The sequence below is a fragment of the Leuresthes tenuis genome, unplaced genomic scaffold (genome assembly GCF_036924035.1).
Source record: "Leuresthes tenuis unplaced genomic scaffold, fLeuTen1.0.hap1 SCAF_2, whole genome shotgun sequence".
Taxonomy (NCBI): domain Eukaryota; kingdom Metazoa; phylum Chordata; class Actinopteri; order Atheriniformes; family Atherinopsidae; genus Leuresthes; species Leuresthes tenuis.
Window position 1 is genome coordinate 1015895 of NW_027325356.1, and position 13790 is coordinate 1029684.

Genomic DNA, 13790 nt, shown 5'->3' on the forward strand with positions numbered 1-13790 from the left:
AAGTACCAGAGAACAGAAGGATGCTAGCAGAGTACAGAAGGAAGCTAGCAGAGAACAGAGGGAAGCTAGCAAAGAACAGAAGGAAGCTAGCAGAGTACAGAAGGAAGCTAGCAGAGAACAGAGTGAAGCTAGCAGAGAACAGAGGGAAGCTAGCAGAGAACAGAAGAAAAGTAGCAGAGAACAGAAGGAAGCTAGCAGAGTACAGAAGGAAGCTAGCAGAGAACAGAGGGAAGTTAGCAGAGAACAGGAAGCTAGCAAAGAACAGAAGGAAGCTAGCAGAGTACAGAAGGAAGCTAGCAGAGAACAGAAGGATGCTAGCAGAGAATAGTAGGATTCTGGGATTTATAAACCATCAGCAGGCTTTAAAATCTATTCTGTGACTGACTGGAAGCCAGAGTAAAGACTTTAAAGCTGGTGGGATGTGTTCAGATCTCTGAGTCCTGGTTAAAACTCCAGCAGCAGCATTCTGGATGAGCTGCAGATGTTTGATGCTCTTTCTGGGAAGTCCAGTTAAAAGACCGTTACAGTAATGGAGTCTCCTGGAGATGAATGCATGGATGAGTTTCTCCTGGTCTTTTTGGGAGAGAAAACCTTTAATTCTGTTGATGTTTCTGAGTTGGTAAAAAGCTTCCTTGGTGACAGCTTTGATGTGGTGCTGAAAGGAGGGAAGCTAACAGATGTTTCACAGCTGGATGTTAGCTAATAGCTGCTGTTCTGTGGTCCTGTTATCAGCATCAGGAGGAGGAATGAAAGGAAAGATATAACTGAGGTTTAAAGCTGGTTCATGATGTTTCTCCTTTTAAAAAGTTTTTCTTATCTGAATAATCAATAAAATAATCGATCACCTAAACAATCGTTGGCTGCAGCCCGAAACTGAACATTTGGCCCGGTTCCTATAAAATATCGGTAGAATATCAGTATCTGGGTTTGGGTCCTCTGGTCCAGTTCTAGTTGAAATAAAGCAGAGTGGTTCGGTCCAGTTCTAGTTGAAATAAAGCAGAGTGGTTCGGTCCAGTTTTAGTTGAAATGAAGCAGAGTGGTTCGGTCCAGTTCTAGTTGAAATAAAGCAGAGTGGTTCGGTCCAGTTCTAGTTGAAATAAAGCAGAGTGGTTCGGTCCAGTTTTAGTTGAAATGAAGCAGAGTGGTTCGGTCCAGTTTTAGTTGAAATGAAGCAGAGTGGTTCGGTCCAGTTTTAGTTGAAATGAAGCAGAGTGGTTCGGTCCAGTTCTAGTTGAAATGAAGCAGAGTGGTTCGGTCCAGTTCTAGTTGAAATAAAGCAGTGGTTCGGTCCAGTTCTAGTTGAAATGAAGCAGAGTGGTTCGGTCCAGTTCTAGTTGAAATAAAGCAGTGGTCCGGTCCAGTTCTAGTTCATAAATATGGAACTGTGCCTTTAAATCCGTCCACGCTGTGCTTCTGAGGGTCAGTTTTTCTCGTCTCTTGGCTGGGTGCTCGTCCATGTTGCCATGGTTTCCTCTGGTCTGTCACTGTTACCAGAGCAGGGTTCCCCTGTGCTGGGGTCCCCGGAGTCCCAGTGCTCCCATTAAACCTCTGACGGGGGGGGGGGGGGGGGGGCGTGTCACCTTTTCAGGCCTGGGTCTTTGTGACTCTGCCAGTTAGTTTCACGCTCTGCTCGCTGTTCCCTGAAAGCAGTTTTCCTGCAGCTCCTGGAAACCACAGACTGACTCCCAGCAGCCCTGGAAACCAGCACAAAGCCCCCCCCCCCCTGCACTGGGTTCACTGGTTCAGCCCAGCCTGCAGCTCGGGACCCAAAGTGTTTCCTTTAAAGTGTCTCACCAGAACTCCCACTCACTGTGGAGGCCTGAGGCCGGACCGGGCCTCGGTTCCTGCCCTGAACCGGCTGGTTTCCAGTCTGCACAGAGATAAGAGGTGGGGGGGATCCAGGTGGCGAATACCAGCAGGATCCAGTTTCCAGGCAGTTTCCAGGCAGCAGGATCCAGTTTCCAGGCAGTTTCCAGGCAGCAGGATCCAGTTTCCAGGCAGCAGGATCCAGTTTCCAGGCATCAGGATCCAGTTTCCAGGCAGCAGGATCCAGTTTCCAGGCAGTTTCCAGGCAGCAGGATCCAGTTTCCAGGCATCAGGATCCAGTTTCCAGGCAGTTTCCAGGCAGCAGGATCCAGTTTCCAGGCAGCAGGATCCAGTTTCCAGGCAGCAGGATCCAGTTTCCAGGCAGCAGGGTCCAGTTTCCAGGCAGCAGGATCCAGTTTCCAGGCAGCAGGATCCAGTTTCCAGGCAGCAGGATCCAGTTTCCAGGCAGTTTCCAGGCAGCAGGATCCAGTTTCCAGGCAGTTTCCAGGCAGCAGGATCCAGTTTCCAGGCAGCAGGGTCCAGTTTCCAGGCAGCAGGATCCAGTTTCCAGGCAGTTTCCAGGCAGCAGGATCCAGTTTCCAGGCAGTTTCCAGGCAGCAGGATCCAGTTTCCAGGCAGCAGGATCCAGTTTCCAGGCAGCAGGATCCAGTTTCCAGGCAGCAGGATCCAGTTTCCAGGCAGCAGGATCCAGTTTCCAGGCAGTTTCCAGGCAGCAGGATCCAGTTTCCAGGCAGCAGGATCCAGTTTCCAGGCAGCAGGATCCAGTTTCCAGGCAGCAGGATCCAGTTTCCAGGCAGTTTCCAGGCAGCAGGATCCAGTTTCCAGGCAGCAGGATCCAGTTTCCAGGCAGCAGGATCCAGTTTCCAGGCAGCAGGATCCAGTTTCCAGGCAGTTTCCAGGCAGCAGGATCCAGTTTCCAGGCAGTTCTCAGCAGCCGGCAGCAGCTGGCAGCAGCCGGCCGTGTCCAGCTGTGACGCTCGTCCTCTTCTCTGCTCTTGGTTCCCAGTCAGTAAGCCTTGGTGCTGCCTGAGCACATGTGGGACGGGTTACGGCTCTGATGGATTCAGCAGAAGGCTCTTCGGTCATGTGACACTTATTTACAACCGGAGTCTTCAGGCTCTGCAGCAACAGGAGCTTAAATCATCCGGTTCCAGGTCTGAGTCCAAACTAATCTGCAACTTTAGCAAAATGAAGGATTTCACTGCGAGTGGAGCAGCTCTGAGAAACAGGAAGGATCTCATTTAACACGTTTCTTTATTCACTGAATGTTAATGTGACCCCTAAAGGACATTTAACAAGAAAAAGTGTTTTATTACCATCAGAGAAGCGAAGTAACACTGAAGCCATGTAACAGTTTATCAGAGGTCCGTGAAGAAATGATACCAAGTTTTATCATTTATTTATCAATACTTTATCATTTCTTCCCTCTCAAACTGCTCCCAGCAGCACAGGCCACAGCTATGCTAGCTCAGATATGAGTGATCTGAGCTCATAGAATCAGGCTGAGGAGATATGAGGGTGTTTGTCCGGAAGCACTTCAGAGACATGAGGCCACGGTGGAGCTGTGCACGGCCTGCATGTTGTGCACGTGTCTTTGGTCTTTTGCTTTAGCTCAGGATGATTTAAAGCTTATTGTTCTCTGGGTTTATGCTCCTCTACCTTCCACATGATACAAATATCGGGCTGTAGTCCAAATACAAACAGGTTAATCGGCTGTAAAAGTTTTTACATGAAGCGTTACCATGGTCACAAAACCTGTCATGAGGGTTTCCACATCTTTAAAAGTCAGAAAATGAAGTAAAATAGTAAAATTTTCATCAGGATTTAACTGAGCTGTACATGGAAACCAAACACAATGAATAAAACCGTTACCTACTGCCTCAGTAAGACACCGCTGTTGGTGTGCTGGTGCTGAAAAGTCATGGGATTTATGTCCCTGAACCTTAAAGTCAGGGAAAGTTTGGGAAAGTGGGAGATGATGAAGGTGAAGGTCCAGCAGAGAGCAGCAGAGAGGGGAGGTGAGGAAGAAGAGGGAGGATCCAGAGAGGAATGACTGGTGGGCGGGGCTTCACTGGTGGGCGGGGCTTCACATGTGAGCGCAGAGTCAGGGCTGACGGGCCGAGAGACGCTCACACAGACGGGGACGGGAACATGGTGTCAGACCGGATTATAAAAACACTGAGAACACACAGCAGAGAGCATGGTAAGACCAGCACTCCCACTGTAACACACACACTGTAACACACACACTGTAACACACACACTGTAACACACACACTGTAACACACAGAGTCTCACACTGTAACACACACACAGCATGTGCTGCAGTCCTGCAGGACGGTGTGTGTGTTACAGTGTGTGTGTGTGTGCACCTGGTTTGTTGTGTTGGGGGAGGGTCCATCAGGGGTGTCTGGTTACCACCAAGGTGTGTTTTTGTTGTTTGGAGCTGCAGCAGAAACTAAAAACTGAGAATTTGATACAAACAACGTGGTTCAGAGGTGTTCGGTGGAGTTCGGAGGTGTTCGGTGGTGTTCGGAGGTGTTCGGTGGTGTTCGGAGGTGTTCGAAGGTGTTCGAAGGTGTTCGAAGGTGTTCGGTGGTGTTCGGTGGTGTTCAGTGGAGTTCGGAGGAGTTCGAAGGTGTTCGGAGGTGTTCGAAGGTGTTCGAAGGTGTTCGGAGGTGTTCGAAGGTGTTCGAAGGTGTTCGGTGGTGTTCGGAGGTGTTCGGTGGTGTTCGAAGGTGTTCGGAGGTGTTCGGAGGAGTTCGAAGGTGTTCGGTGGTGTTCGAAGGTGTTCGGAGGTGTTCGGAGGAGTTCGGAGGTGTTCGGAGGAGTTCGAAGGTGTTCGGAGGTGTTCGGAGGAGTTCGAAGGTGTTCGAAGGTGTTCGGTGGTGTTCGAAGGTGTTCGGAGGTGTTCGGAGGTGTTCGGAGCAGTTCGGAGGAGTTCGGTGGTGTTCGGAGGTGTTCGAAGGTGTTCGGTGGTGTTCGAAGGTGTTCGAAGGTGTTCGGAGCAGTTCGGAGGAGTTCGGTGGTGTTCGGAGGTGTTCGGAGGAGTTCGGAGGTGTTCGGAGCAGTTCGGAGCAGTTCGAAGGTGTTCGGTGGTGTTCGAAGGTGTTCGGAGGTGTTCGAAGGTGTTCGAAGGTGTTCGGAGGTGTTCGAAGGTGTTCGAAGGTGTTCGGTGGTGTTCGGAGGTGTTCGGTGGTGTTCGAAGGTGTTCGGAGGTGTTCGGAGGAGTTCGAAGGTGTTCGAAGGTGTTCGGTGGTGTTCGGAGGTGTTCGGTGGTGTTCGGAGGTGTTCGAAGGTGTTCGAAGGTGTTCGGTGGTGTTCGGAGGTGTTCGGTGGTGTTCGGAGGTGTTCGGTGGTGTTCGAAGGTGTTCGAAGGTGTTCGAAGGTGTTCGAAGGTGTTCGGTGGTGTTCGGAGGTGTTCGGTGGTGTTCGGAGGTGTTCGGAGGTGTTCGAAGGTGTTCGGAGGTGTTCGGAGGTGTTCGAAGGTGTTCGGAGGTGTTCGAAGGTGTTCGAAGGTGTTCGGTGGTGTTCGGAGGTGTTCGGTGGTGTTCGGAGGTGTTCGGAGGTGTTCGAAGGTGTTCGAAGGTGTTCGGTGGTGTTCGGAGGTGTTCGGTGGTGTTCGGAGGTGTTCGAAGGTGTTCGGAGGTGTTCGGAGGTGTTCGGTGGTGTTCGGTGGTGTTCGAAGGTGTTCGGAGGTGTTCGGTGGTGTTCGAAGGTGTTCGGTGGTGTTCGGAGGTGTTCGGAGGAGTTCGGAGGTGTTCGAAGGTGTTCGGAGGTGTTCGGAGGTGTTCGGAGCAGTTCGGAGGAGTTCGGTGGTGTTCGGAGGTGTTCGAAGGTGTTCGGTGGTGTTCGAAGGTGTTCGAAGGTGTTCGGAGGTGTTCGGAGGTGTTCGGAGGAGTTCGGTGGTGTTCGAAGGTGTTCGGAGCAGTTCGGAGGAGTTCGGTGGTGTTCGGAGGTGTTCGGAGGAGTTCGGAGGTGTTCGGAGGTGTTCGGAGCAGTTCGGAGCAGTTCGGAGGTGTTCGGAGGTGTTCGGAGCAGTTCGGAGGAGTTCGGTGGTGTTCGAAGGTGTTCGGAGCAGTTCGGAGCAGTTCGAAGGTGTTCGAAGGTGTTCGAAGGTGTTCGGAGGTGTTCGGAGGTGTTCGGAGGTGTTCGGTGGTGTTCGAAGGTGTTCGGAGGTGTTCGGAGGTGTTCGGAGGTGTTCGGTGGTGTTCGAAGGTGTTCGGAGGTGTTCGAAGGTGTTCGGAGGTGTTCGGAGCAGTTCGGAGCAGTTCGAAGGTGTTCGAAGGTGTTCGAAGGTGTTCGGAGGTGTTCGGAGCAGTTCGAAGGTGTTCGAAGGTGTTCGAAGGTGTTCGGAGGTGTTCGGAGGTGTTCGGAGGTGTTCGGTGGTGTTCGAAGGTGTTCGAAGGTGTTCGGAGGTGTTCGAAGGTGTTCGAAGGTGTTCGGAGGTGTTCGAAGGTGTTCGGAGGTGTTCGAAGGTGTTCGGAGGTGTTCGGAGGTGTTCGAAGGTGTTCGGAGCAGTTCGGAGGTGTTCGGTGGTGTTCGAAGGTGTTCGGTGGTTTTAATTTTTCACTACTAGACCAGACCCTGTTTTTAACCACCTGCTTTGAGTTTTGTTGCTGTATTTAGTTTTAATCATCCTGCTTTGGATGTCCACCACAGTTGTTGTTGTTTGTTTCCTGTTAGAACAACTACTTCTTCTACTGATTTCCAGCCACTAACAGCGCAGCCTGCAGCGCCCCCTCTGGTGAAACCACACAGCTGAGTTTATTCACTTTAAACCATCGATGGAAACATGTTGGATTCATGCTGATTTCTGTGGTTTTTCAGAGGATGTCTTCAGCTTTGCTGCAGCTCTAACTTGACTTCTGGTTAGATTCCCACAGCAGAGTGACAGTCAGCAGAGCATCTCATGCAGCCATCAGACGGGTTTAAAACACGCCACTGCATCAAGGTGAAACCTCTGATCCTGCAGAGCTGCTTCCTGTTAGATCTGTTACCTGCTTTGTGTGTTCTGTTCATTCAGTTCTGATGAAACAGTAAAGCTGTGCTTCACTGGGGTTTAAGGGGCCTTCAGGGCTGGTTGTTGGTTTGAAGAACACGTCACAGACATGCTCCAGAACCAGAACAGGAACCAGAACTCAGCTGCAGATTGCAGGTGAAGTCTGTGTTATTCAGCCTGAGTTCTGCATCTCTTTGCTGTTACAGGCAGCTACAAACAGTTGTTGATTATTGGTTATTTGTCTGCATATTTTCACATCCTGATGGATCAGATGAAGAACCTGCAGCTGTGGATGAGTGTTGGTGATGATGAGCTATTCTGAAAGAGAAAAGGTTTCAGCTCATGTTGTGAGTTCAGAGGCTGGCGGTGTTGTGCCATCATGCTGCTGACGGGTGAAACTGGTTCAGTGAGCTTCAGTCTGCTCCCTCTGCAGCACATTTTCAGCTCTTTAAGGACGAATGGCAGCTTCAGATCTTCAGATCTTTCTCAGCTTCAGATCTTTCTCAGCTGCAGATGTTTCTCTTTTAGATGTTTCTCAGCTGCAGATCTTTTTCAGCTGCAGATCTTTTTCAGCTGCAGATGTTTCTCAGCTGCAGATGTTTCTCAGCTGCAGATGTTTCTCAGCTGCAGATCTTTTTCAGCTGCAGATCTTTTTCAGCTGCAGATCTTTTTCAGCTGCAGATCTTTTTCAGCTGCAGATCTTTTTCAGCTGCAGATCTTTTTCAGCTGCAGATCTTTTTCAGCTGCAGATCTTTTTCAGCTGCAGATGCCCCTCGTCACCGATCCTGTTTGTGGTTTTCATGGACAGGATCTGGTGCTGTCGTCAGGGAGAGGTCTGCTTTGGGAACTGGTTTGGGCAGAACCAGAACTGTCTGGAAAGATTATATATCCCATCTGACCCGGGAACGCCTCGGGAGAGGGATGAATGGGTTTCCCTGCTGAACCTGTTGGTTCTGACCCGACCTCAGATAAGAGGAAGATGATGGATGGACGGACAGATGTGGAACTGTGACAACACACCTGTTTATTCAGAGTTTTAGTTGTGGAATCCACACAGCAAACAAACAAACAAAAAGTACTTATTCATGTATAAAGGTGCAATTTTCCATCAGAGGAAACAGAACATCCTCTAACCTGTCTGGTCCTGTCTGGCACAGTGTTGGACCGAAGGCCGGGTCCACTGGTCCTGGAGCAGCAGAAATGGCTGTGTTTTAAAGCCCTGAGCCTGCAGCTGGTTGTCCTCGTGTTCTTCCAGCAGCTGTCGGTCATTCAGGCAGCTTCCACCTCAGGATGTAGACAGATGTGACCCCAGATGTGCCGCAGACGGGTCACACGGTGACTGTGACAGGACTTTGTGCTGTGCAGGTGTTGGAGGAGGATGTGATGTTAGCAGTGTCACATAACACCTGTCCACGCCCTCGTGTTTGTGTCTGGTTTTCTTTCTGAGGTGACATCACTGATTCGCTCCAGTCGGACTGTAAATGGCGGCTGGTTTTCTTTCTGAGGTGACATCACTGATTCGCTCCAGTCGGACTGTAAATGGCGGCTGGTTTTCTTTCTGAGGTGACATCACTGATTCGCTCCAGTCGGACTGTAAATGGCGGCTGGTTTTCTTTCTGAGGTGACATCACGGATTCGCTCCAGTCGGACGGTAAATGGCGGCTGGTTTTCTTTCTGAGGTGACATCACTGATTCGCTCCAGTCGGACGGTAAATGGCGGCTGGTTTTCTTTCTGAGGTGACATCACGGATTCGCTCCAGTCGGACGGTAAATGGCGGCTGGTTTTCTTTCTGAGGTGACATCACGGATTCGCTCCAGTCGGACTGTAAATGGCGGCTGGTTTTCTTTCTGAGGTGACATCACTGATTCGCTCCAGTCGGACTGTAAATGGCGGCTGGTTTTCTTTCTGAGGTGACATCACTGATTCGCTCCAGTCGGACGGTAAATGGCGGCTGGTTTTCTTTCTGAGGTGACATCACTGATTCGCTCCAGTCGGACTGTAAATGGCGGCTGGTTTTCTTTCTGAGGTGACATCACGGATTCGCTCCAGTCGGACGGTAAATGGCGGCTGGTTTTCTTTCTGAGGTGACATCACTGATTCGCTCCAGTCGGACTCTAAATGGCGGCTGGTTTTCTTTCTGAGGTGACATCACTGATTCGCTCCAGTCGGACTGTAAATGGCGGCTGGTTTTCTTTCTGAGGTGACATCACGGATTCGCTCCAGTCGGACGGTAAATGGCGGCTGGTTTTCTTTCTGAGGTGACATCACTGATTCGCTCCAGTCGGACTGTAAATGGCGGCTGGTTTTCTTTCTGAGGTGACATCACTGATTCGCTCCAGTCGGACTGTAAATGGCGGCTGGTTTTCTTTCTGAGGTGACATCACGGATTCGCTCCAGTCGGACTGTAAATGGCGGCTGGTTTTCTTTCTGAGGTGACATCACTGATTCGCTCCAGTCGGACGGTAAATGGCGGCTGGTTTTCTTTCTGAGGTGACATCACGGATTCGCTCCAGTCGGACGGTAAATGGCGGCTGGTTTTCTTTCTGAGGTGACATCACGGATTCGCTCCAGTCGGACGGTAAATGGCGGCTGGTTTTCTTTCTGAGGTGACATCACGGATTCGCTCCAGGCGGACTGTAAATGGCGGCTGGTTTTCTTTCTGAGGTGACATCACGGATTCGCTCCAGTCGGACTGTAAATGGCGGCTGGTTTTCTTTCTGAGGTGACATCACTGATTCGCTCCAGTCGGACTGTAAATGGCGGCTGGTTTTCTTTCTGAGGTGACATCACTGATTCGCTCCAGTCGGACTGTAAATGGCGGCTGGTTTTCTTTCTGAGGTGACATCACTGATTCGCTCCAGTCGGACTCTAAATGGCGGCTGGTTTTCTTTCTGAGGTGACATCACTGATTCGCTCCAGTCGGACTGTAAATGGCGGCTGGTTTTCTTTCTGAGGTGACATCACGGATTCGCTCCAGTCGGACGGTAAATGGCGGCTGGTTTTCTTTCTGAGGTGACATCACGGATTCGCTCCAGTCGGACTGTAAATGGCGGCTGGTTTTCTTTCTGAGGTGACATCACGGATTCGCTCCAGTCGGACGGTAAATGGCGGCTGGTTTTCTTTCTGAGGTGACATCACTGATTCGCTCCAGTCGGACTGTAAATGGCGGCTGGTTTTCTTTCTGAGGTGACATCACGGATTCGCTCCAGTCGGACGGTAAATGGCGGCTGGTTTTCTTTCTGAGGTGACATCACTGATTCGCTCCAGTCGGACTGTAAATGGCGGCTGGTTTTCTTTCTGAGGTGACATCACGGATTCGCTCCAGTCGGACTCTAAATGGCGGCTGGTTTTCTTTCTGAGGTGACATCACGGATTCGCTCCAGTCGGACTCTAAATGGCGGCTGGTTTTCTTTCTGAGGTGACATCACTGATTCGCTCCAGTCGGACGGTAAATGGCGGCTGGTTTTCTTTCTGAGGTGACATCACTGATTCGCTCCAGTCGGACGGTAAATGGCGGCTGGTTTTCTTTCTGAGGTGACATCACGGATTCGCTCCAGTCGGACTGTAAATGGCGGCTGGTTTTCTTTCTGAGGTGACATCACTGATTCGCTCCAGTCGGACTGTAAATGGCGGCTGGTTTTCTTTCTGAGGTGACATCACTGATTCGCTCCAGTCGGACTCTAAATGGCGGCTGGTTTTCTTTCTGAGGTGACATCACTGATTCGCTCCAGTCGGACTGTAAATGGCGGCTGGTTTTCTTTCTGAGGTGACATCACTGATTCGCTCCAGTCGGACGGTAAATGGCGGCTGGTTTTCTTTCTGAGGTGACATCACTGATTCGCTCCAGTCGGACTCTAAATGGCGGCTGGTTTTCTTTCTGAGGTGACATCACTGATTCGCTCCAGTCGGACTGTAAATGGCGGCTGGTTTTCTTTCTGAGGTGACATCACTGATTCGCTCCAGTCGGACGGTAAATGGCGGCTGGTTTTCTTTCTGAGGTGACATCACGGATTCGCTCCAGTCGGACGGTAAATGGCGGCTGGTTTTCTTTCTGAGGTGACATCACGGATTCGCTCCAGTCGGACTGTAAATGGCGGCTGGTTTTCTTTCTGAGGTGACATCACTGATTCGCTCCAGTCGGACTGTAAATGGCGGCTGGTTTTCTTTCTGAGGTGACATCACGGATTCGCTCCAGTCGGACTGTAAATGGCGGCTGGTTTTCTTTCTGAGGTGACATCACTGATTCGCTCCAGTCGGACTGTAAATGGCGGCTGGTTTTCTTTCTGAGGTGACATCACGGATTCGCTCCAGTCGGACGGTAAATGGCGGCTGGTTTTCTTTCTGAGGTGACATCACTGATTCGCTCCAGTCGGACTGTAAATGGCGGCTGGTTTTCTTTCTGAGGTGACATCACTGATTCGCTCCAGTCGGACTCTAAATGGCGGCTGGTTTTCTTTCTGAGGTGACATCACGGATTCGCTCCAGTCGGACTCTAAATGGCGGCTGGTTTTCTTTCTGAGGTGACATCACTGATTCGCTCCAGTCGGACTGTAAATGGCGGCTGGTTTTCTTTCTGAGGTGACATCACTGATTCGCTCCAGTCGGACGGTAAATGGCGGCTGGTTTTCTTTCTGAGGTGACATCACGGATTCGCTCCAGTCGGACGGTAAATGGCGGCTGGTTTTCTTTCTGAGGTGACATCACGGATTCGCTCCAGTCGGACTGTAAATGGCGGCTGGTTTTCTTTCTGAGGTGACATCACTGATTCGCTCCAGTCGGACGGTAAATGGCGGCTGGTTTTCTTTCTGAGGTGACATCACTGATTCGCTCCAGTCGGACTGTAAATGGCGGCTGGTTTTCTTTCTGAGGTGACATCACGGATTCGCTCCAGTCGGACTGTAAATGGCGGCTGGTTTTCTTTCTGAGGTGACATCACTGATTCGCTCCAGTCGGACTGTAAATGGCGGCTGGTTTTCTTTCTGAGGTGACATCACTGATTCGCTCCAGTCGGACGGTAAATGGCGGCTGGTTTTCTTTCTGAGGTGACATCACGGATTCGCTCCAGTCGGACGGTAAATGGCGGCTGGTTTTCTTTCTGAGGTGACATCACGGATTCGCTCCAGTCGGACTCTAAATGGCGGCTGGTTTTCTTTCTGAGGTGACATCACTGATTCGCTCCAGTCGGACGGTAAATGGCGGCTGGTTTTCTTTCTGAGGTGACATCACGGATTCGCTCCAGTCGGACGGTAAATGGCGGCTGGTTTTCTTTCTGAGGTGACATCACGGATTCGCTCCACTCGGACTGTAAATGGCGGCTGGTTTTCTTTCTGAGGTGACATCACTGATTCGCTCCAGTCGGACTGTAAATGGCGGCTGGTTTTCTTTCTGAGGTGACATCACGGATTCGCTCCAGTCGGACTGTAAATGGCGGCTGGTTTTCTTTCTGAGGTGACATCACGGATTCGCTCCAGTCGGACTGTAAATGGCGGCTGGTTTTCTTTCTGAGGTGACATCACTGATTCGCTCCAGTCGGACTCTAAATGGCGGCTGGTTTTCTTTCTGAGGTGACATCACGGATTCGCTCCAGTCGGACTGTAAATGGCGGCTGGTTTTCTTTCTGAGGTGACATCACTGATTCGCTCCAGTCGGACTGTAAATGGCGGCTGGTTTTCTTTCTGAGGTGACATCACTGATTCGCTCCAGTCGGACTGTAAATGGCGGCTGGTTTTCTTTCTGAGGTGACATCACTGATTCGCTCCAGTCGGACTGTAAATGGCGGCTGGTTTTCTTTCTGAGGTGACATCACGGATTCGCTCCAGTCGGACTGTAAATGGCGGCTGGTTTTCTTTCTGAGGTGACATCACGGATTCGCTCCAGTCGGACTCTAAATGGCGGCTGGTTTTCTTTCTGAGGTGACATCACTGATTCGCTCCAGTCGGACGGTAAATGGCGGCTGGTTTTCTTTCTGAGGTGACATCACGGATTCGCTCCAGTCGGACTCTAAATGGCGGCTGGTTTTCTTTCTGAGGTGACATCACGGATTCGCTCCAGTCGGACTGTAAATGGCGGCTGGTTTTCTTTCTGAGGTGACATCACTGATTCGCTCCAGTCGGACGGTAAATGGCGGCTGGTTTTCTTTCTGAGGTGACATCACGGATTCGCTCCAGTCGGACTGTAAATGGCGGCTGGTTTTCTTTCTGAGGTGACATCACTGATTCGCTCCAGTCGGACGGTAAATGGCGGCTGGTTTTCTTTCTGAGGTGACATCACTGATTCGCTCCAGTCGGACTGTAAATGGCGGCTGTTTTCTTTCTGAGGTGACATCACGGATTCGCTCCAGTCGGACTGTAAATGGCGGCTGGTTTTCTTTCTGAGGTGACATCACTGATTCGCTCCAGTCGGACTCTAAATGGCGGCTGGTTTTCTTTCTGAGGTGACATCACGGATTCGCTCCAGTCGGACTGTAAATGGCGGCTGGTTTTCTTTCTGAGGTGACATCACGGATTCGCTCCAGTCGGACTCTAAATGGCGGCTGGTTTTCTTTCTGAGGTGACATCACTGATTCGCTCCAGTCGGACTGTAAATGGCGGCTGGTTTTCTTTCTGAGGTGACATCACTGATTCGCTCCAGTCGGACTGTAAATGGCGGCTGGTTTTCTTTCTGAGGTGACATCACTGATTCGCTCCAGTCGGACGGTAAATGGCGGCTGGTTTTCTTTCTGAGGTGACATCACGGATTCGCTCCAGTCGGACTGTAAATGGCGGCTGGTTTTCTTTCTGAGGTGACATCACGGATTCGCTCCAGTCGGACGGTAAATGGCGGCTGGTTTTCTTTCTGAGGTGACATCACGGATTCGCTCCAGTCGGACTGTAAATGGCGGCTGGTTTTCTTTCTGAGGTGACATCACGGATTCGCTCCAGTCGGACTGTAAATGGCGGCTGGTTTTCTTTCTGAGGTGAC

General features: G+C 50.8%; 1 protein-coding gene across 1 annotated transcript in view; it reads left to right on the plus strand.

Moving 5' to 3' along the window:
• The first annotated feature begins 3924 nt into the window (after window positions 1-3924).
• The window catches only part of plekhg4 (pleckstrin homology domain containing, family G (with RhoGef domain) member 4), a 63220-nt gene continuing 53354 nt past the window's right edge, over window positions 3925-13790 (plus strand). The window contains exon 1 of the mRNA XM_072381139.1: window positions 3925-4030. Coding sequence (XP_072237240.1) covers window positions 4028-4030 — 3 coding nt within the window. The 5' untranslated portion in view covers window positions 3925-4027. The remainder of the gene's footprint in view (window positions 4031-13790) is intronic.